Consider the following 24,416-nt stretch of genomic DNA (forward strand, 5'->3'; position numbering starts at 1 on the left):
TAGTCAAATACCAAGGAAGATACATAAAACATCATAAGCAGCAATACAGAAAAACTTAATATTTCTAAAAGCAGATATTTTCAAAAGGCAACGGGAAATTATATTTTAAGACATTCTATATATATAGTATGAATCAGAGCTGTAATACTCAATATGTTCTACGTTGATAATAATATTTGTAAAATAATAAGAGGAGTTTATCTCAATATAGTACGTGGATATAGTATAGCAGGAGTATATATATATATATATATAAACCTATAAATCATTATAAACTGTACAAACATTCTATATATAAAAATTATTTTAACAATGCACCTGCATCAAAAATTTACTGCTTTACAATAAATAAAAACTTCATTCAAAAATTATGAATAGCACTGTTGTGGCCCATATTGTAAATACAGTTGTGGAAGTATCTGCTTGATTTTAAAAAAAAATAAAAAATAAAATTTAAAAACATACAACAAAATAACTCAGCATTGAACCTTCTACTGTTTTCCATATTTCTGAATAATTTATTTTACTTTCCTTATTTTACTCTCTCGCACAATTTTCATATTAATGCAGGAGGAAAAAGTAGAATTAAAAGAAACTTATATAATAATATGCAGTGTGACAGCAATTTGTATCAACTGAATCTTATTTCCAAAACTGTACTATTTTTTTATAAATAAAATGCTTTCAAAATTTCCCTCTGAACAAAATAGTTTGCTTTCATAGCACAAAGTGCCCACATTTCATCATTTTATTTAAGTAAAATAAAGCAGAAATTACCACTTAATGATTTTTTTAAAATAATTTTTTGTAATATTCATTAGAACAAGATTTTGGTATAAAAAAATGAGTGCACCTCTGCGAAGGTCATTGGAATGAAATTTTATTGTATTTAGAAGTGATAATATATTGTGATTTGGAGGGTAATTTCAATGTTGCTTCATTATTAATAAAGCAATGTTGTTCAAGCAAGATTAAAGCATTTCCATGTCGGATTTGCAGACCACCATTAATATTTTGCATAAAAGTATTTTTTACAAGTTTAAAGCCTGTGCATATTGGTATTAATAAAGGCAAACTGATTTAAAGAAACAAGGCTTAATCAGTGGCAGCATAAAAAACAAGTTAGCTAATGTACACAGTACAATAACTAACTTGTTTAGCAAATAGTAATAATTCATGAGCAAAAATAAGTCAACCTACCAACATGAAAATTTGTTACGCAGATTCCTAAAATATTCTAAGCAAATTTTGAAATGGAATAGTGCTCCTGTTCCAAATTTGTAGTAATATTTCTGTAGGGGGAAACTGGAAAAGGAATACTATGAAATCAGAATTGAACTTTGAACCATCCCAGGTAGCCAAAAGAATATATGTTGAAAATTTTGTAGCAATCCACACTTTTTTTTGTTCAATCAATGTGAAAACATATAAAAGAAATTCATAGATTAAAGGTAGCTTCAATACAGTACTGCCAGCTTTAGACAGTTGTGCATGTTTCGCATGTACTGTTATGTAAGACTTGTGAAGATGGTATGGCTTGTGATGAAATACAGATATATACAGAGAGAGAGAGAGAGAGAGAGAGAGAGAGAGAGAGAGAGAGAGAGAGAGAGAGAGAGAGAGAGAGAGAGAGAGAGAGAAAAGAGACTTAAAAAAAAGTATATAGGAGGACAGTAATAAATATTAAACAGTTGTAATTAAACTGAATGGCTAAGATTAGAGAACTATACAGTTTCATTAAGTGTTTTATAAATTGATTAACTGATAATGTAACAATAACTAGTTAATCACTCTTAATAATTAATTGACAAGGAGATAACTATATTTTCTTTTGACTTCTATTAATCGTGGAAAAACAAAACAATTCACATAATTTAAGAAAGAAATCAAACACACCTGAAAAGTAACCTTTAGATACTATTAGAATTTGATGAACTTCCCCACCTAAAATATTCCTTATGTGTGAATGTAGATGCAGAATACCTATTCAGTTTGTCAGCAACCTATGCAGGATCATCAAAAGTTAAATCACTCACATCTAGTGGATCAATGTGAATCACCTCTACCTTATAGTGATTTACATAAAGTAAAGAAGTCTTTGCCAGACCCTTCTCATAGTATGCCTAACCTCCTTTGTTACTCGATTGAAGATTAGTTTATATCTACTGTAGTCTTCTGAATCACCTGATAATTTGTATGCATCCCATGCATTCTTCTTATCTGACTCTCATTGGTACACCTGACATCCATTCAGGTCTAAGCCTCTTTGAATATATCTCTTTATTCATATATAAAGCTTAGTACCCTATATGATTACTTCTGTAAATGCCTACTATTTAGATTTAATGTTGGTAATTTCATCAGTTGGTCCCACTGAATATAATCAAAAAACTGTCTAGACCAGCCTAGTCACCTTTATGAAAACAAAATCCTTTCCCTTTATCCTTGACAGTAGTTAAATTTTTAAGTATATCTCACATCAATACATTATGATCACTGCCACCTAGTGGGTCTTTTATCTGAAGATTCTTCACGCATGAAGGGTCACTACTAATAATCAGATAAAAGGTATTGCTTTATCTTGTTGCCTCTCTAACAGCATGTTAGAGAGGCAACAAGAAAACATTCTTCCAATAAACCCACAGAAGCCTTGCTACTGTGGGTTTATTGGTCACATGCCGGGAGATGAGCATGCCAGGGTGGAAAGAGTTGTTTTGGTGTTTGGGCAACCTTGTCTACCTTAATATTAAGTTCATTGAGTAGCTCTTGGAGACGAATACCAAAAGGACGATTGGCAGTCTTACGGGTATTGTACAAGTTTTCCCATCGTGGCTCAAAAACAAATGGCCACATTGGATGGTCTGGCAGGGATTTCAGTTTTAAAGCGTACTTTAAAGACAACTGCTTACGTCGAAGCGATAACGGTGGTTCGTTTGCTTCGACGTATAAACTCTGGACAGGAGATGTTCGAAATGCTCCAGTAGCGATACGTAGGGCCTGATGATGGACAGGGTCCAGCCATCGAAGGGCACTGTCTCTGGCTGAAGAATATACTTGGGACCCATAATCTAATTTGGATTGCACAAGTGCATGGTAAAGCCGTAGAAGGGTGCATTGGTCTGCACCCCAAGATAAAGAGGAAAGCGAGTGGAGCATATTAAGGCCTCTTGTGCACTTCGTGCGGAGTTGATGAATATGATCCAAAAAGGTCAGTTTTTTATCGAATATGAGTCCCAAGAATTTTGTGTTCGCTGCTACTGGAATAGCTGTTGTTGTTATTTGGTTTTTAGGAGCATTAGCAACTAAGGCCATATTGCTCCGAGATATGCGGTGGTTATTCCCCGACCTTTCCGCATCTCCGTATTTGGTGGTGACGGGCTCGAACCTCGGTCTAATCAAGAAGCGTGTGCTACGCACTGCTGCTCCTTCCCACCTGGCTACGGAGGCGCACTGGAATAGCATTTTGTACGAGCCTTAATTCAGGTTCAGGATGAGGATAACGCTTGCGACAAAAGTGTACGCAAACGGTCTTCTCCGGCGAGAACCTGAAGCCATTAGCAAGTGCCCAGGAATTCAGACTATCAATGGCTTTCTGCAGTTGTCTTTCAATAACCCTCATGTTGCACGACTGACAAAAAATGCTAAAGTCATCAACATAGAGAGCACTGTTTACAGTTGGAGGAAGTTGTTCTGTGATGGAATTTATTTTGATGGCAAAAAGCGTGACACTTAATACTGATCCTTGTGGTACTCTCTCCTCTTGGCTAAAGGAGCGAGAGAGTGAGGATCCCACACGAACTTGGAACGATCGATTGGCTAAAAAGTTTTGAATAAAAAGGGGAGATGCCCTCTCAGGCCTAGGCTATGTAAATCTTTTAAAATGCCAAATCTCCAAGTTGTGTCATACGCTTTTTCCATGTCAAAGAACACCGACACCAAGTGTTCACGTTTTAGGAAAGCATCCCGGATGGATGCTTCCAATCTAATAAGATGGTCCAAAGTGGACCGGTTCCTTCGGAAGCCGCACTGGATGTTGGAGAGAAGGTCATTTGATTCGAGATACCATATTAAACGAGAATTAACCATTCTCTCCAGGATTTTGCACAGACAGCTAGTCAGAGCAATAGGACGATAATTGGTGGCGACTTTTGGATCCTTTCCTGGCTTAGGAAAGGCAAGAACGATTGCCTTTTGCCAGGAGTCCGGAAACTGCCCTTCAATAAAGATTCTGTTATACAGAAGGAGCAGACAATCCATAGATTTTGGTGAAAGATGTTTAATCATTTCATAATGGATGCCATCTGGTCCAACAGCACTTGCTTTGGAAAGAGTGAGGGCTCTTTTCAGTTCCTCTATAGTGAACGCCCCGTTGTAGGGATAGAGGCCCTTGGACTTAAAATTAAGTGCTTGTTTTTCCAGTTTATGTTTCAGGACCAGGAACTCTGGGGAGTACGAGGATGTTGCGGAGATGTTGGAGAATGTTTCCCCAAGAGCATTGGCTATTGCAGTTGAATCTGCAATAGCGCATCCATTATAATCTAGGATTGAAGAAGGGTGGGATGTATATTTTCCCTTCATTTTCCAGATTTTATCCCAGACTACCTTAGAGTTGGTAGACTGGTTAATAGATGATGTAAAACGGATCCACGATTCCTTTTGACTCTGACGGCGGATATATCGTGCTTTGGCTCGTGCACGTTTAAAGGCTATAAGGTTGGTCGTGGTAGGATATCGGTGGAATATCCCCCACGCTTTGTTTTGAGCCTTTTTTGCTGCTGTGCATTGTGAATTCCACCAAGGTTTGGGAAATGGTGGAAACCGGGCAGATGTTTTTGGAACAGCATTCGCAGCTGCTTGGACAATATTTTCTGTGATGTACTTAACTGCATCATTGATAGGCTCTTGACTGACTGTGCTAAGATCAAAATTTGCCTGATGTTGGAAGGCAGTCCAGTCAGCCTGATCAATCTTCCACCGTGGTAACCTGAAGGGAAGACATGGTCTCCCACTTTGTAACGAGGTTATCACAGGGAAGTGATCACTTCCGTATGGATTCTCCTCCACTTCCCAAGCGAGTGAAGGGAGTAGAGAAGGGGAGCAGATAGAGAGATCAATGGCAGAAAAAGTACGGGTAGGCATGTGGAAGAAGGTATTTGTTCCAGTATTTAGAAGGGAATCAGTCGAGCAGACTGGGGACTCAAAAGAAAGACCTTGGCAATCATATACCGTGCAATGTTCCTACCTGTTATCACCTATGGAGCCGGTGCGTGGTTCATCCGCTCGGCCATAGTAAGAAATAGGAATAAATTAGAATCGATACAAAGGACAATACTACTCACTATTACCAGAGCATGTCGCACAGTAAGCACACCTGCACTACAGTTGCTGGCCGGAACTCTCCCACTTTACCTGGAAGTAGCCAAAAGAGGCTTATATTATAGATTTAAAAAGGGCATACCCACAGAATTTCTGGGGATAGCCCTTGATACAACCAATACCTTCAATGATGAAAGAAAAAGAATAGCCACAAAGCTCCACGAGCTATGGCAAACAAAGTGGGAGCAGGAAACCAGAGGTCTGGTCACCAAACGGTTTCTGCCACTGGTGTCAATGGTTAGCCCAAAGCCACCTAAGTGGTATGCCCCTGGACTTTTTACAACATTTATATTGACAGGGCACGGCTCCCTAAAGCGAAACTAACCTCCTTAGGACTGACCGATGACCCAAACTGCACCTGTGGCGAAAGTGAAGACTGGGCACACATTCTCTATGAATGTATAATATATGACATCCCCAGAACAGAGCTAATAGCACAGATTGGTCCCCTTCCCAGGGGAGAAGAACATCTCTTCATCATAGAAGAGCAAAATTATAAAGCTTTTACATCTTTCACACAGAAAGTTTTCGAAATGCGCAGAGCAATTTCAGCCCCCACCCGCAATTAAACAATAATCAATAGTAAAATTGCCCAAGTTTCCCACCACGCCCAGATGATGACTTAAAAACTGTTAGGATAGCAGTATTCTGCACCCTGACATAACAAAACTCCCCATGACTACCATGCCATGTGTAGGAACCTGGGGGCCCAAACCAATGTAGGGGAGGGGGATGGGAATGCATGCAGAGAAAGTGAATGGGAGTGAGCAGAAGAGCAAATGTAATTGGCCAAAAGAATACAAAGTTAAAAATAACTTACATTACTTTATATATACTGTACCAACAAACATTTACAAACCACATAAACACTATCACTGCATTCTCCCCTGACCTGCAAAAAAAAAAAAAAAAAAAAAACCTTGCAGCTAGGCCTGCACCACAACTGAAGAATAACAGTAAGTTGCGGTGCCCAGAGAGTGCAGTGCAGAAAGAAAGAGTCGAATAAATGAGATGAGAGCTAGAAGAATGAATAAAAGTGCAAGCGCGAGAGAAAAGAACACAAACCACAAATGCTAAGTTAAGTACACACTAACCCTGGTTTTAATTAGTATTTAAATTTACGCTACCCATCATTGCATCCCCTCCTGGTGTGTGAGAAAAAGATGAATGAGTTGAGTGAAATAAAAAAAAATAAAAAAATAATAATAATAATAAATAAAAATATATATATATATATATATATATATATAAAAAATTATAAAATAAGAAAAAGTATAAAAAAAAAAAAGAATGCAAGTAGAGTGAGAATGCACATTACGAATGAAGTAAATGTGTGTGTCTCCCCCCCCCTTCACCTGGTAGGTTCCCCCACTGCCAGCTAACATATTCCACCCCCAGAGCAGGATGGGCAGCTGGACCTTCATACCGGATTCGACACTCCTTGGACAAGACACTGACGAAGACATTCTGCGGCTTTGCTGCCAACACGCCATTGGCGATCCGAACTGGGTACTCTAACCTGGTTCCCTTTAAAACCCCATCCTCAGGCAGGGAATGGAGGAGATGGATCTCTGTCTCCTCTCCTCCCTGCCTACCCCCCATATTTCGCCTGGTGGGGCTCGTCTCCACTGACCTCTTTGGGGATGCCTACTCTATCCGTCCCTATTCTTCTATCTGTTTCCTCCCCGGTCTTCAATCTCCCCCCCCTCTCTCTCACTAAATCGACCGAGTACACCCCTTAACAATGCCGCCAAATTATAACCAACATCTAAATTCTACCGGTTTTGTGCAAATCTCTAAGATATCTAACACTATCAGCTTTTATCTAGCGTTACATGTCTAAATTTAATAACATCAAAATTTTGCCCGACCTATTTGGCCTTTAACACATCTCTTTAGTGTTCAACCCTAACCAGCGATTTCCAAACAGCAATCCCATTAAGCATTAATGTCAAATGCATAAACTTTTATTTTATTTTATTTTATTTTTTTAAATAGGCCCTAGCCACTGAAATCCCAGGAAACTAGGTGGCAGGACCTGCCAGAGCAAATTGTTGTGATACTGGATACACCCGGCTAGCCTCCACGTGGCAGGGTATGGGCAACGTCGGGCCCCACTAGGGGCCTGGCGGCCAATAAGCCGGATAAACAATGGGCACAACACATCACACTGCACAGACACGACCCACACACTTTCAAGTCTCTGGCTTGACAGTGTACTGTCCTCGATACAGCGAAACACACGCGGAGATGGGAGAAATCCCAGGTGCCGTCTGACACGAACATACCTTATTTAGAAGGGAAAGGTCATTGTCATTTAGCATATGCTCTATGACTCGTCCCCTTCCATTGATGTTAGCACTACCCCACAGGATGTTATGTCCATTAAAATCCCTGAGAAGTAAGAAAGGGGGAGGCAACTGCGTTAGAAGATCATCAAGGTCTTCCTGGGAGATGTCAGTCCCAGGTGGCAAATAGATAGAGCAGACGGTTAATAAAAATCCCACCGTAAGGCGAATTGCAACGGCTTCTATGCTAGTTGTAATTAGCAAGGGCTGCACTGGGGTCTGGTTACCCACAAGGATAGCCACTCCCCCATGTACAGAGCCATCCGCAATTCTATTCTTTCGAAAAATTGTGATGTTGTGCATGGTGGGATCATCATTTGCTTTTAGATATGTCTCCTGCAAGCAAAAGCAAACTGGCTCGTGCTTTTGCAGGAGGGCCTTGATGTCATCAATATTTCGCCGGAATCCACGACAATTCCATTGTAGGAATTTAGCCATTATTTTGGCTTGGTGGGTCCATCAGGCGGCTTCTGAGGTGCTGAGGGCTTACTTTTATCAGTCCTGGGTTTATCTTTTTTGGGAAAGAATGGACGCTGTCCCGTGTCCATTTCTTCCTCCGTAAAGAGTTCCAAGACTGAATCTTCGGGTACCTCCTTCTGCTCGACATCCATGTTTTCATGGGTAGTAGGGGAGACTTCCCCTTTCTTATTCTTTTCTTTCATAATTACCTTTGTTACTTGTGGAGCATTAGGAGGTACTGATATAGGAGTGGCAGCTGATTGGTTTTTCTGTGCAGGTTTTTGAGAACTTAAGAGATAACGCGCGATGGGAGTGAAAGACACTGACGACCTTTGGAGGAATGGTCATGTCCGTCTGAGTTCCGACGGAACATCTACCTGCTACCTTCTGGGCGTAGGTAGGTTTGTTGATATTCAGGGGTTTGACCGATTTCCTTGCCTCCTGGTATGATATATTTAGCTCTGCCTTCAGCCGTTGAATTTCTTTTTCTTCTTTCCACCTCTGGCATGCTCGTGAGTAGGCCGGGTGTTCGCCTTCACAGTTAATACAAGTGGGTTTTGCGGCTGAACATGCTGTTGTTTCGTGGTCCTTTGCACCGCATCGAGCGAATGCAAGGACTCCACGGCAGGCCATTTGAGAATGTCCATACTTCTGGCATTTAAAACACCGTAAAGGGTTCAGAACGTATGGACGCACTGAACAGTTGATGTATCCAGCTTTAATCTCGTCAGGAGGTTTAGGAGAGTTAAAAGTCAGGATAACGCTCCTGGTTTTAACAATTTTTCCATCCCTTCGCGCAGTAATTCTCTTGATGGCAGTAACTCCCTGTGGTTTTAATTCAGAGCAGATTTCCTCCTCGGTTACGTCGAGAAGGTCCAACTCCGAAATGACACAGCTCGATGAATTGAGTGTTCTGTGTGGTGTCACTGTTATAGGGATTCCTCCAATTGATGTCACTCGGAGTAGATGTTCAGACTGCCTGTCATTTTTTGTTTCAATCAAGAGGTCCCCAGAACGGAGCCTCTTAACTGACTTGGGTGAACCTGCTAACCCATCCAACCCTTTTTGTATAAAAAAGGGTGACATTTTACCAATCGGTGTTTCATTCGTGGAGTGCATAATTAAGAACCTTGGGACAGGCCCTGATGGTAGTTCGGTTCGCTGCCTCTTTGTAGCAATAATGCTATCTGCCTCTCCGTCTCTGTTTTCAGATAGGGACTGGGTTGGGGCCCCTGAAGAAATATATTTATCAGGATTCATGAAGTTTTGAAGTGGTTCAGTGCCCGGGCTCCCCACCCACCACGGAGCCCAAAGGGATGCCCACTACCCGGCATGCAATAAACGCGTTCAGGAGTGGGACGCCAGGGCTACCCAGACACTATACCCGCACCGCCGCCAGCCTGAATCCTGTCCCTCGGACCATGAGGATAGGGGCGTGGCATTGACACGGTTGACCCTCGCAGGCGAGCCTACTAGCCGATTGATCCTAGCCGGGCTTTCCAGGACCACCCGTCTTGTCGAAGCAGGGGCCAAAGTGGTGTATTGAAGCTGGGCCCCTCAACCACCAGGATCCCCCTTTCCGAATTTCCACGGGTCGCAGCGCACGGCAAACACGCCGGATTCCATTGATGTAAGCCTGGAACCTGAGCTGTGGGCGTTGGATCCTAGTGATGCTAGTCTGGAAGTCCAGCAGCGTCACTGGGAGGTCCCCTCACCACGTACAGGTGCCCACGTCGAGGGGGCCCAGCCTTCAGTCTCTCTCCCCTACTCTGTCTGTACACTAGTGCACATCCCACACGTCCAAATTTAATTTGACAAAATTAAACTGCATTCACCAGACTTTCCCAATTCTAGCATTATCTCCCCATTTTTTTTTTTTTAGACCCTGGCCACTGAAATCTCAGGAAATTAGGTGGCAGGGACTGCCAGAGTAAAACAAATTACTGGTGTACCTAGTCTGCCTCCATGGGGCTTAGTGTGGGTAACGTTGGGACCCACCAGGGTCCAGCAGCTAAACGAGGCCAGAAGAACAATGGTGCACGGCACTACACACCACAATATCCATACACTTTAGCATTAGCATTAGTAGAGGCATATGATGCAAGAAAGCAAACTTATTCAGCATCAGCCAAAAAAAAACAAAAAAAAAACAACCACTACTCCCATTTCACCCTTCAATTCGTTCGAAATACCTGTCCAGCTGAGCCTTAAATTTGTTTAGGCTATCAACTTCAACAACAAGCGATGGAAGTCTATTCCACAAACCAACTGCCCGCTGGCTAAAGGCGAATTTCCGCACATCTATCCGACATCCGTCCTTCCTCAATTTGAATTTATGCCCTTTCAGGTGATTATTCTGAGCAAGAGGAAGAATCCCATCGGCATTGAGCATGCTCAAGCCATTCAAAGCCTTGTACACCTCTATCAGATCACCTCGGCGATGCCTAGTCTCCAGGCTCTGTAATTTGCAAAACTTAAGCCTTTTTTCGTAAGAGCAACCCTTTGTTCCATTCACTAATCTTGTTGCCCTTCTCTGTACTCGTTCCAGCAGCTCTACATCCTTCTTGAAATGAGGCCTCCAGACCTGTATACAGTACTCAAGGTGTGGCCTGACCAATGCCTTATACAAGGGAATAATCACATCCCTGTCCCTGCTAGAAAATTTCCTGTATATCATTGACAAGACACCATGAGCTACTCTTGCAGCTCGTCTGCACTGCTCAGAGAACTTCATATCTGCCTGCACAATTACCCCCAGGTCCTTTTCATTCTCTACCACTGTCAGCGTAGTACCACAGAGTTGATACGTTGATCTGGGGTTACTGTTTCCCATATGTAGTACTTTACATTTGTCAATGTTAAACTTCATTTGCCACCTCTCAGCCCATCTGCTCAACCTTTCCAGATCCTGTTGCAGCAGCATAGTATCAGTAGTGTCCTTAACAAACCTGCCAACCTTTGTATCGTCTGCAAACTTGGACATTAAGCCTGATACACCATCATCAATATCATTTATAAATACAGAAAACAACAATGGACCCAACACTGAACCCTGAGGAACTCCACTAATAACATTAGTCCACGTTGAGCAGTGTCCATTGATTACCACTCTCTGTCTTCTGCCACTCAACCATCCCTTTATCCATAGCAGCAATTTGCCTCGAATGCCACACTTCTCCAATTTGTGCAGCAGTCTTCCATGCGCAACAGTATCAAAAGCCTTTCTAAGATCCAAATATATAATATCAAAGTTATTCCCTGCATCCAGTTCTTTTGTGACTACATCATAGTATCCAATCAAATTGGTCAGACAAGACCTGCCCTTAACAAACCCATGCTGTGTCTGAGCTATAACTGAATTCTTGTCCAGATGATCCTGCAGTGCTTCTTTAACCAGTGCCTCCATTAATTTTCCTGGAACCGAAGTTAAACTAACAGGTCTATAATTACTTGTGTCAGCCTTTGATCCTCCTTTGTGAATTGGGGTTACATTTGCACATCTCCAGTCCATGGGTACCTCCCCTGAGTCCAATGAAGCTCTCATAATTATGGCTAGGGGTTTGCTTACTTCCTTTGCTGCCTCCTTTAATATAACTGGATAGATCCCATCCACCCCGGGTGCCTTTTTTATGTTTATCCTCAACAATTTCTCCTCCACTTTCCTCTCAGTTATTAGAAAATCATCTAGCTCACTGCCAATGTTTACTTCACCTACATCATTCTCCTTCCTGAATAACTCCTCATGTGTGAATGTAGATGCAAAATACTCGTTTAGATTGTTAGCCACCTGAGCTGGATCCTCAACTGTTGAACCATCAACATCCAGTGGACCAATCTGATTCATCCCTTTCCTTCTTGAGTTTAAATAGGTAAAGAACTCTTTTCTGTTTTTCTTTGCATCCTTTGCCAAGGATTTCTCATAATCTGCCTTTGCCTGCCTAATCTCCTTTCTGACTTGGTTACAGACCAACTTATATCTATCATAGGCTTCCACGTCACCCATTAATTTGTATGTATCCCATGCATTTTTCTTCTCTGCCATATGTCTCATTAGTTCATCTGACAATCATTTAGGCCTGAACCTTGAACAATATTTCTTGGTTGGTATGTAAAGCCTGGTAGCTTCCAAGATTAGTTCCTTGAATGCTTCCCATTTTGAATTTGCTGTTGGTAACATCATCAGTTGGTCCCACTGTATAGAATTTAAATACTGTCTCAGACCATCATAGTCGCCTTTACGAAAGCAAAAACCCTTCCCTTTACCTCTGATGGTAGTTACCTCCTTGAGTAAATCCCACTTCAGCACACTGTGATCACTGCCACCCAGTGGTTCATTTATCTGCAGATTCCTAATGCATGAAGAATCACTACTGATAATCAGATCAAGAGTATTACTCCCTCTAGTTGCCTCCCGAACATGCTGGTGTAGAAAACAATCATCCAATAAATCCACAAAAGCCTTGCTAGTGTGTGAGTGACCAACCCACAAATTCCAGTCAATATCTGGGAAATTAAAATCCCCCATTATAAGACTCTCTGATTTACTGGCCCATTCTATTTCCCTGTACAGTATCTTATTATACTCATCAGAGTCATTAGGCCTATAGCACACTCCTACTCTCAATTTTGATTTACCTATGCTTATGTCACACCAAACTGACTCAACACTGCACTGTCCAGCGATGTCAACTGGCTTCACTTCCTTGGATTTTATGTGTTTTTTAACTAATAGCATAACCCCTCCTCCCTTCCTATCCTGTCTATCCTTTCTGTAGACGTTGTACTCCCCAAATTCCAGTTCTGCATTCCTTATATCTGTGTGACACCACGTCTCTGATATCCCAACTATATCTGCCTTTGATGTTTTGAGTAATACCTCAAATTCATCAAATTTATTTACTAAACTCCTAGCATTAGTGTACACGCAAGTATACATGCACCTGTTTCTATTCTTAGCTACCCTAACACAACCCATGTGTTTACTTGTACCGCAATGACTCCCAGCAGTCTCTGAAATATCCTGCATCTTGTTTTTCAGGCTTCTGCTCATTCCAATAGAAGCAGTGCAAGAATCTCTTTCACCTCTGCCAGTGGCTACTGTTGATCCATTAGTCTTTGTCTTCCCCCAAGCTAGCAGTTTTCCGACCCACCTAACACTGCCTCGATAGCATCAGCAAATATTCTTGCACCCTTTCTATTTAAGTGTATCCCATCCCTGTAGAAGCAATCTCTTCTGTTAACAAGTACAGTCCAGGCTGAAAAAAATTCTACCCCTTCAGCCTTGCACAATCTTTCCAGGGCCGAATTGATCGACAAGGCTCTCATCATATACTCCCTCCTATCGTGTCTGGGCAGAATTGCAGACACTTTCAAATTCAACCCTACTTCACGGCTTTTTTTCAACAGTGACCTGTACTTGTTAAGTAATTCCGCTGGTCTCCTACTCTTAATATCATTAGTGCCAACGTGCACTTAAATCTCTAGCCTGTACAGTGTACTGTATCACACAACAATGTAAACTATGTGGAGATGGGGAAACCTTTGGTGCCGTTAGACCTTAAAAACACTATACTATCTTCATTGCTAGGTGAAGGAGATGATATGGAGCAACATCGCATTGGTCAGACCGTCTGAGCTCGCTCGTTGCTATTATCAACGGAGTCGAACATAAATTCTCTCTGAACATTCCGAATTGGCCAAGATAAATGCTGGGAAAGGACAGTTCCTCTGCAGCATGCTCATTAAAGAGAATTAGGTTAGTTTCTTCTGGAGCGATTCTAAAATATTTATCGTCATTCCACAACAATGTTTGCTGTTGGGCAATGAGGCTTTCCTCGATCAGAACCGCTTTGCTTAAGTAATCTTTAGCCAAATTAATTTCCATGTGACTGTCATCAAAGAATGACTGATTTGTCGTGATTTGATACAATCAACCAAATGTGTTGACCAAATATTTAAGCCACACTTTAACAACTCGCTTTCTTACTAACCTGATCAAACAGCTGGACTTGTGTATTTCCTTACATTTAAGAGAATATGCATGTTTATACAATGATCGTCATCAATCTCCCTTAGCAAGCAATAGACCATCATGTGGATTGAAACAGGCACACTGATCCTTTGGCCTAGAATGTCATATTGTCCATATGCCTTATTCGTATGAATGGTAAGCAAGGAGGAATAAGCCTCTGTCACTAAATCCACCTAAATCCGACTTCGTTAAATGGGGTGGAATTTCTGGGTAGACAAATCCATTCAACTTAGATAGCACTGGAATGGTGTTGTTCTTAAGTGATCTTCTGCAGATATTACACACAAGGATCCTGTCGACATTAACATCTGGAAATGCAGTGTGCATCAATGGTGCATCTTTAGCAGGTGGTTTCTTTGTGTCATTTTCGAACCATAAAGATCGAGTTTACTATCCGTTTATGATAGATTCCACTAACAGAAAAGCTCAATAAACAGGTGACTGCTAATTGTTTTTGTTTATGTTGTGACCTCCAGAAATCCTACCGAACTACGTAGTTCGGTCGGAGACAATCGTAGGGTAATCTTCAGTACTGCATTCTCCTGCCCCGATTAAACGGGATTTTGTCCCAATTAAGCGAAGTAAACCCTTTGCCAATCTTTTACAATGTAGAAATTCAGCTACCATTCCCTCATTAAAAACTGCTTCCAATGTTGTAGTACGTTGTTCCAATTAAGTGGTAATAACACTTCTCAAATTTTGAAGTGCTTTGATTAGCAGTGCAACATTGATATGACCTATTCTAATACTGCTGCACTTGTGATCAATGGCACACAGAAAACTTGTAGTAACAGCACAGTGTAAACCCTGCTATTACTAATGTTTTTTTTTAACAAATTTCATTATTTGATGCTATCTTAATTCCTCTTAATACAACTGCTAGTCCCCATTTTTTTTACAAGATTATTTCCAAAACTCTGTAATTCCAATACCAAAAACATAAATTTGTTTTTTTTAGGAGCATTAGCAACTAAGGCCATATTGCTCCGGGTATATGCGGTGGTCCTTCTCTGACCTTTCCGCATCCTCCGTATTTGGTGGTCACGGGCTCGAACCCTGGTTTAATCAAGAAGCGAGTGCTAAGCACCCAAAAACATAAAATAAATATATATCAATATATTACGTGAGTACCTATAGAAAATTAATATAAAAGTTATGGTTTCATTGATGAAAACAGAATAAATTCATTTAATTTTCTACTTATAAAAATACTTACATTCTGATTTATTAGTATAATATCTATGTCATCCCTTTTGACAAATGTTTTAAACCACTCCTCTATTTCACTAGAAGTAGTGTCTGAAAAATGCAGAAGAATTTAAAACAACTGTACCACATAATTCTTTATTTAATCTGGAGAAGTGTATAAGCTTAGAAAAGCTACATTCTTTTGCAAAATTAAAACAAATATGTTAAATGTTTAATAAAAAGCATAAAAGGGTAATATTACACTAAAAAAAATTTCTTTAGAGCAAACAATGTGATTATCACTTACCATACCTATTATGACAACAAAAAATACATTTTTCATATTTAACACACAATTCTAAATGTACACAGTTCATTCATTCCACATTCAGCCAATCTGCAGTATGCCACAGACCTGGTCTATATCAGTATAATATCTGTAGTGCTGTAAGTAAGTAACTTCAAATTAGTACAGGAGTAGAGCTTAACTCAGCTGTAGCACTGTTCATTGACTTATAAGTATAAACCTGACTGATAATTTGCAAATTAACCAGCAACAAAAAAAAACACTGTAAAACATAAACGAACATGTGTGTTGGGGGAGCAGCCATCATCAAATTTAAAAGCACAACAAATGGGTTGAGAAGCCAGAAAAACTTGCTGGCAACAAAATTTTACAGGCTACAATTTAAGTAATATGTAATGAGGAAGGTTATTGCAATAAACAGAAATTGAAAAGATAAAATGAAGAAAAATAAATATTATTCAATGGTATCCAAACTGAAGTGTGAAATAATAAGCTGGTTGATGAATATATTTGGAATGATTTAGATCAGGTAGAATTAGAAAAGCCAATTCAGTGGAATGGTGGCCATGTCTCTTAATTTCAGCAAAAAGGTAAAATACATAGATAACATGCTTAGGCTCTCCTCTATGGAACCTAGGATCACAACTTGGTGATGATTTCTTCTCCAGCGAAATCTCTGTACCATTACCATTCTGAGCTTCTTGTTTTTTGTTACAAGAAAGCCAAATGGGATGATATGTATGATATTTCTATTCCTCTTTTCCTTGATCAGACCGCAATGCTTATACTCAAATCGCCATCCTCATTTTTTGCTAACACTAAATACTGTAAAATGTCAGTTAATAAATCCAAACTCAATTTTGAAAAGCCAAGAAGGATGAAACTTGCCTTTTGTCCAAATGATAACCAAGCCTTCTAGTCTCTTGCTAAAGAAACTGGCCACACCATCTGTCCTTTCACCTCTGTTATATTCTGATGGTTTAATTGCATCATCTAAGATAAGACTCACTTCTTATTACCATCTTAATTTTCTTCTATTGCCTCAATGATTTTGATAAAGAGCTGTCTACAATACTAAAAAATTCTTCACAGTGGCTCCATTTGCATTCCAACAGAGAAATATAATAGAAAAATCCTGAATAGTCCATGTAGAGACTTCAAATCCTTATAGCATTTCTGCGCTTGTTAAAACGTGTTCTAAACTTAACACCTGTTTTATCACCTTTTTATGGTCTTATTCCCATTGGTATTTTTTACTTCTGCATGGAAATATCTAGCCAGTTCTTATAAAGAGATATAAATCCCTCACTTAATTATCATTGTATTGCAATCCTTTCCAAAGCAACAGAAAAATTCATTAAGTGCCAAGAATAAGTAACAATAGTCTTCTCCATCGGTGAAGCGTTACTTATTTGAGGTACTGCAAAATATCATGGCAAAGTGCTTTGAAGGTATTCACAATATGAGATATACTTAAATGATGCTATTTCTCAACTACTTAGTAGTTGGCTACGTATAGACATGATGCTCTAGCAATAACTCACATGGTAGTGCCAACCCTTACACCATATTTAAACCTGTATCTGCTTAACAACTGTTAATATGGATATAGACCATTGATCCACTGGTGATATCTTGACCAACATTACTCATCATTATACAAGTTCCTTGAAAGAGTTTGGAGAAACTCAAACATTTTTTCTCAACATTTCTAAGGTTTTTTTTTTTTTTTTTTTTGATTTGGTAGTTGTTGGCGCATCGGCTTCTGTGGCCATATTTCACCTCCCAAGGCTTTTGCAGTGCTTTGATCCAAGCCCGAGGCGGGAATCGAACCCGCGACCTTTGGGTTGCCGGGCAGGCACTTTACCCACTCGGCTAGCCCGGTCGGCACATTTCTAAGGTTTTGACTGTGACTGCCATAATGGTCTTCTAAACAAGTTTCATGTTTTGGTTTGCTTTCTGACTTTTGCAACCATTTCATTTCATTTCTGGGTGCTCATTGTGTATCATGGTATTTGGCTCTCACTCTCTCTCTCTCTCTCTCTCTTCTAACTTCTCAATTAATGCTGAACATTACCAAGGTTCAGTTCTTCAGTCTTTTCCCTCTTGTAGATTAATGAATTTTTCCATTAATCTACATGATTAATGGAAAAATTAATGGAAAGATTAATGGAAAAAACCTACAGGAAACCATATGATGACTGAAAACTCTATGATGATTGTATACTGCATTCCATTTCCTCCCTCACAAACTCTGCTCTATATAAACAGCTGCAATTTCTCAAATATCCATCACCAGTTATTAAATGCTGAGCTCCAATTACTTCTCCAGTAAGGAGAAAAATAACTTCAATCCTGTTTTATTTCTTGCCAAGAGTCTACTGCTCCTATGCTCATTTTCAACAACAATCAGATTTCTAAACAAAATCTTTAGTGAGAATGACTATGGTTTATAAATTTTCTTAGCATAAACATGTGACAAATATCACTTCCTCTGTATTGCAAAAACTATGCTTTCTCTTTTGCTCTGTGTGTTATTTTTCTCCTAAATGGCTGCAATGACTTTACAAATCATAAATCAACCCTACTATGAAAGACTGTTCCCACATTCAGTGTACTCCTATAACCTCTCTTAAACTTCAGAGGTTTAGTAATGGCTTGCTACCAATGTATGGTCAGCTTCAATTTGCTAAGTTTTACTCAATGTGCAAAGGCTATTAAGCTATCTTTCATTAATGCAAAGAACTGATTCCAAAATTTCTCCCTACTGACACGATCTTATATGCTTTATTTATCAGCTTACAGTATAATTTTTTTCTTTTAAAATATGATCACTAGATTTTCATCTGCTCCGCTTACATTCCAATCTTTTTATAATCCTTCTTATGCTTTTGATGCTCCCTTTAAATATACTGTCTTCTTTCAATTTTTGATGAATTACCTTACTGCAGAAAATGAATTATTTTGTGAAAACTTACATTAGTTGGTGTTGGGGGGGGGGGGAACATTCACAAAATATTTTCCAAGTTGCTAAAACCTGTAATTCTTCATCATATAGTTAAAAATATTGCTTTCGTATTATGTTTCCAGATAATATGCCTAATTGTTGAAATAAATATTGTACTTTCTTACTATGACAATATTTATTTCAACAATTAAGCATAGTAAGAAAGTACAATGCCTAATTGTTGAAATAAATATTGTACTTACTTACTACGCCCAATTGTTGAAATAAATATTGTACTTTTTCTCCTTTGCTTTATGAAATTAATGATTTCATAAAGCAAAGGAGAAATTGCCTATATTTGCCTTTCCAGCTACAACACAATTCTTTGTTGTTGTTGTAGTTCGGTTTAATGACACAAGGGCTACTAAGGCCAAATTGTGTCTCATCATCGTTAATTGACAAAAAACATTGTTAGAGAGATTAAATTATATGCTTCTGTACAAACCAATATGTTTTGGATATAATAAAAGTTCTTCAATATTTGCTTCATTTCCTAAGATGCGAGATAAATCAGGTGATATATTCAATGTAGAGAGTGACTGAAAAGTGTTTGACCGGATGGTTGAATGTAAGGGACAATCAACCAGGAAATGATGGACTGTAAGTTGCGTCTGACAGGATGGGCACTGTGGTGGGCTTTCACCCAATAACAGAAAGAGATGAGTATGGTGAGTGTGTCCAATTCTGAGTCTTGCCAGTACCACTTCCTCTCGTCTGTTTCTTCGGAAGCCAGATAGCCACAGCTTTGGATCAGCTTTTATCTAGTAAAGTTTATTGTTAGTGTCATTTTTCCAAGTCTGTGACCATTTATGATAGCAGGCGTTGCATATGACAGACTTAAAATCAGAGAAAGGAACCTGAGGATGTTATGAGAGAGCGAGTTGAGGATGTTTAGCGGCAAAGTCGGCACTTTCATTTCCTGGAATGCCTGAATGGCCAGGGATCCAGCAAAAACTGATTGGACACACTGCAAGTGAATAGCTGGGAATGAATCTGTTTCAATGTAAGGTGAGAAAAGGAGGAATTCTTCCTTATGGCAGAGAGGCACTAAGAGAGTCTGTGTAAATTATGGCAAATGAGATGGAAAGTTCAATTATCTTACTAAGCGCTAACTTAATGTCATTTAATTCAGCTGTGAAGACGCTGCAAGCAAGCGGTAGTGTGGCTGAACTTGTACATAAAGGAAAAACTGCCGCAGCACCTACCATACTCTCAGTTTTTGAACCATCCGTATAAATTTTACAGGCATGGCTGTTCATTGCATGAGCTGAATGTAACTGTCTGATATTGCAGGAAGGTATATTTTTCCCCCACTGGAGGAAGTATCTTGAGAGACAGACACATATGTCCAAGGAGCAACAGGTGTAGTTGTGTCTTGGAAGATTTCATTTAAATTGACATTCCAAGTCTGAACAAGCTCTTTGATCCTGAGAGAGGCGGGTCTATTTTCATTTGGCTTGCTCTCATAGAAGGCTTCCCAACGAGTATTATAGAGATACTCCCAACTTGGGTGCAATGGTAGACTCTGGATCTTAGCAGCATAGTGAAGCAGTAGTATTTTTCTACGCAGGTGTAATGGGGGATCATGCGCTTCAATATATAGACTTTGGATCGGAGAAGTCCTGAAAGCTCCCAGCACAGTCCTCAGAGCACTGTGATGAATCATATTTAGCCGTTTTAAAGTAGTGCTCCTGGCAGAGTCATACACTGGACAACCATAATCTAGTCGTGAACGGATTAAACGTCTATAGAGATGCAGAAAAGTACACTGATCAGCTCCCCGTGACATAGATGAGACCGAATGAAGTATATTCAAATGCTTTAAACAAGAAGTTCTCAAATAAGTGATGTGAGCTTGGAAATTTAGTTTGCGGTCTAATAGTAGTCCAAGAAATTTAACGGTATTAACAAGCGGGATTGTAGTATTGTTTATTTGTAGTTCAGGTTCGGGATGGAGAGCTAGCTTCTTGCAAAAGTGAGTGACAGTGCATTTCTTTTCTGAGAGTCTGTAACTGTTCCGTGAAGTCCAGGATTCTATTTTGGTTATGGCAAGTTGTAGCTGCCGTTCAATAGTATTCATAGTTTGAGATTGACATGAAATGGTAAGATCATCTGCATACATATAAGTTTGAACAGTTTTTGGGATATCTCGTGTCATGCTGCTAACTCGGATTGAAAACAGTGTTGGACTAAGTATCGATCCCTGCGGGACTCCCTCTTCCTGAATGTGAGATGTAGAGAGTAGGTTTTTATATCGGACCTGAAAAGAACGCAATTGCAAGAAATTTTGAATTATTTCCAGCAAATGGCCCCGAAGTCCCAGATGGTAAAGGTCCCTAATAATACCATGATGCCATGTTGTATCAAATGCCTTTTCAAGATATAAATTGACCATGACTAGATGTTGTTTCATGACAAATGCATTGCGGATATGAGATTCGGCTTTGATAAGCACGTCCAGCGTTGATCTATTTTTCCGAAAGCCATATTGTTGTTGTGGAAGGAGATTCTCTGACTCCAAGATATAGGTGAGTCTAGTATGAACCATCCTTTCAAAAATTTTCCCATGCAGCTCATAAGAGATATTGGCCTGTAATTTTCAACACAGGAAAGATCTTTTCCTAGTTTTGGTAAAGTGATAACGAACGAATGGTGCCAGGAAGAAGGATAGGCATTTTCAGTTTGTTATTTGGTTTTTAGGAGCATTAGTAACTAAGGCCATATTGCTCCGGGATATGCGGTGGTCATTCCCTGACCTTTCCGCATCCTCCGTATTTGGTGGTGACGGGCTCGAACCCTGGTCTAATCAAGAAGCATGTGCTACGCACTGCTGCTCCTTCCCACCTGGCTACAGAGGCGCCAAGGCATTTTCAGTGAAGACCCGATTATAAAAAATTAATAGAGTTCTCAAGTCTTCATCAAGTAAATGCTTTAGCATAATGTAATGAACTCTATCTGGACCTGCAGCACTATTGGAAGATCTGTTTCATGATTCTTGAAGTTCTATTAATGTAAACGGTTGGTTGTATGACAGTGAGCGGCACACGAAGAAGTTGATTTTATACTGTTTTGCACCTGCTTTGATGTTCTGGAAGGTGGATGCATAGGTGGCAGAAGCTGAGATTTTTGCAAATGATTCTGCTAATGCATTTGCAACTTCTTCAGGAGTAGAAATGTCTTTCCCTCTCCAATGAAGTATCGGAGAGGTGGGCCGAGCAAACTTGCCATTTAATGCCTGTATTCTTTTCCAGATGACCCGTGTCTTTGGTAATGGTTGAGGCAAAAGCAATCCATGAATCCCGTTTCACTTTCCACCTAACTTGTCTAGCTTCACTTTGAGTCTTTTATAAGCAATTAGGTTACTAGTGGTGGGATACTTGCAGAAATTATTCCAAGAACGGTTTTTTTCCTGTTTGGCAATTAAACAATCTGTATTCCACCAGTGATTTCTGTGTTTGCGATAAGGCGTGGATTTTGGAATGGAAGCATTAGCTGCAGTGAGAATCTGATTTGTTATATAAGTATTTACTTCATCAATATGTTGTCTTTGAACATAACATCTGTTTAAGATGTATTTGGGCAGAATTGCCTCCCCAGTTTGCCTTTTTAAAATGCCAGTTGGATCGTTGAACAGGATTCAGAGTTACTCTTGTTTGTAGTGAGCAAATAATTGGAAAGTGATCACTGTTAAAGGGATCGGTTACCGACCATGTCATAATTGGAAAGATATATGGTGAACAAATTGACAAGTCTATTGCAGAAACAGATCCTGTTGCTAGGTGTATGTAAGTAGGAGATCCAGAATTTAATAAATTAAGATCGTTATTGTTCATGAATTCCTCCATCAATTTGCCTCTTCTATCCATTGTAGCAGACCCCCACAATGGATGATGTCCATTAAAGTCACCAAAGAGACAAACTGGAGTTGGGAAATCAGGCTGTCAAGTTCTGAATGCAGAAGTGGTAGAGATGGTGAAATATAGATGGAAACAATGGTAACTGAAATACCAACTGCAATACGAGCTGCGACAACTTCTAGAGTGGTTCTCAATTGGAAGGATGGAATGTCAGAGTTAACAAGAATAGCTACTCCACAATGGGCAGGAGAGTTTTAACTCCTATCTCGTCTGTATATCACATAATTTGAGAATTTTGGTGAAATCTGGGGTGACAAGAGTTTCCTGTAGGCATACACCTATGGGATTGAATAGATTTGTCTGACTGTTTTTTGTTCGTGGGACATTTTTTCCAGTCTTTTTTTGGGAATGTGGGGCATCCAATATCCATGGTGTCATCTGCATGGAGTTCTAGAATGGGCTCCTCATTACCTAGCAGTTCATATCTACATCCATATTATTGGTAAGCGATTCCATTTTTTTAGAGACTGAGTGAGATTTTAATTGTTCTTTTTCAACTGGGGCCAATGGGGTATGAGTAGGGATACTGATTGGAGTAGTTGTGGCTTTGCTAGTTTTTTTTGGAGGATTATGAGGATTATCTTTTTTAGAGGTTGAAAGTGTAAATTTAAGCCAATTCGCTAGAGAGATGTTAGGCAGAACTGATACATCAGTTTGAGCTGCAGTAGAAACAAAGTTTCGAGTGCGAGCTGCATAGGAACGACCACTAGGCATGGCCGACATAACTTGTCGACGTGCCTCAGGAAACATGACTTTATTTTCAATTTTGCATTTTTGAATTTTCTTTCCTGTTATCCATAGCTCACAAGTTTTGGAAAAGGCTGGATGGCTTCCTTTGCAGTTTGGAAAAACAGGAGTTTTGACTGAACAATCCACTTGGGTGTGATCTTTAGAGCCACAGATAGGACATATGGCTTCCCCTCGACAAGCCTGCTGGGAATGGCTGTATTTCTGACATTTAAAGCAACGAACAGGATTCAGGATGTATGGTCGAATCCAGCAGTTTAAATAACCAGCTTTAATAGAGGATGGTAAGTCTGGAGTGCTAAATGTCAGAATGATGGATCTTGTTGGAGTAAGATTTCCATCTTTTTTCGTCATGATCCGTTTTAAATTTACTACTTTCTGACTGCTGAGTTCTTGGAGTAATTCTTCTTCGGAGACTGTAATTAGGTCCCGCTCGCTGATGACACCTTTTGATGAATTTAGTGTTTTGTGGGGAGTAATTTCTACTGTCAACCCACCAAATGTTGTTGTTTTTAACAGCCGCTCAGAATGTTTTGAGGTGGCTATTTCTATCAGAAGGTCTCCAGATTGCAGTCTTTTAACCATTTTTGGTGATCCAGCAACTGACTCCAAGATTTTCTGAATTAAGAATGGTGATAACTTACCCACAGGGCAGATAGGGAATGAATCACCAGGAAGTTTGGACAAACGTCATGACATTCTGCTTCTCTTCGCAGTCTTTTAGGTTGACTTGAGTCATGGTCAGTGTTAGAAGCTTCCGCTCTTGAGCTCATCAAAGGCTCTAAGTTTGGATAATGATTTTTATCCATGATCGCTCCTTTTGGCTCTGGGGGTTTGCCTTTACCATCCAGGTTAACGGCCCCACCACGGGGAGGCAGGAGCAGTGCCGCTTGGTGGCCAAGCTTAGTTAGTAAGTTAGTACAGCTAGCTAAATTAAAGAAAAATGTACTTGCCTTCTTCTGGGCTCCCTTCTTAGTGTTTTTAAGTAAGTAGAGTTACTTAACAGAAAATTTTAATTCTACAAGAAAAACAAGGA

At 39.8% G+C, this 24,416-nt stretch overlaps 1 protein-coding gene across 2 annotated transcripts in view; it reads right to left on the minus strand.

Annotated features, from left to right (window-relative positions):
* Vha14-1 (V-type proton ATPase subunit Vha14-1) overlaps positions 1-24,416 on the minus strand; it is a 116,134-nt gene that overhangs the window by 58,157 nt on the left and 33,561 nt on the right. For both annotated transcript variants that reach the window (XM_090380476.1, XM_090380468.1), the window contains exon 3: positions 15,431-15,513. In XM_090380476.1, coding sequence (XP_090236602.1) covers positions 15,431-15,513 — 83 coding nt within the window. The remainder of the gene's footprint in view (positions 1-15,430; positions 15,514-24,416) is intronic.

Source organism: Mastigoproctus giganteus, chromosome 1, assembly GCF_048544385.1.
Source record: "Mastigoproctus giganteus isolate SK-2022 chromosome 1, ASM4854438v1, whole genome shotgun sequence".
In the NCBI taxonomy this organism is placed as follows: Eukaryota; Metazoa; Arthropoda; class Arachnida; order Uropygi; family Thelyphonidae; genus Mastigoproctus; species Mastigoproctus giganteus.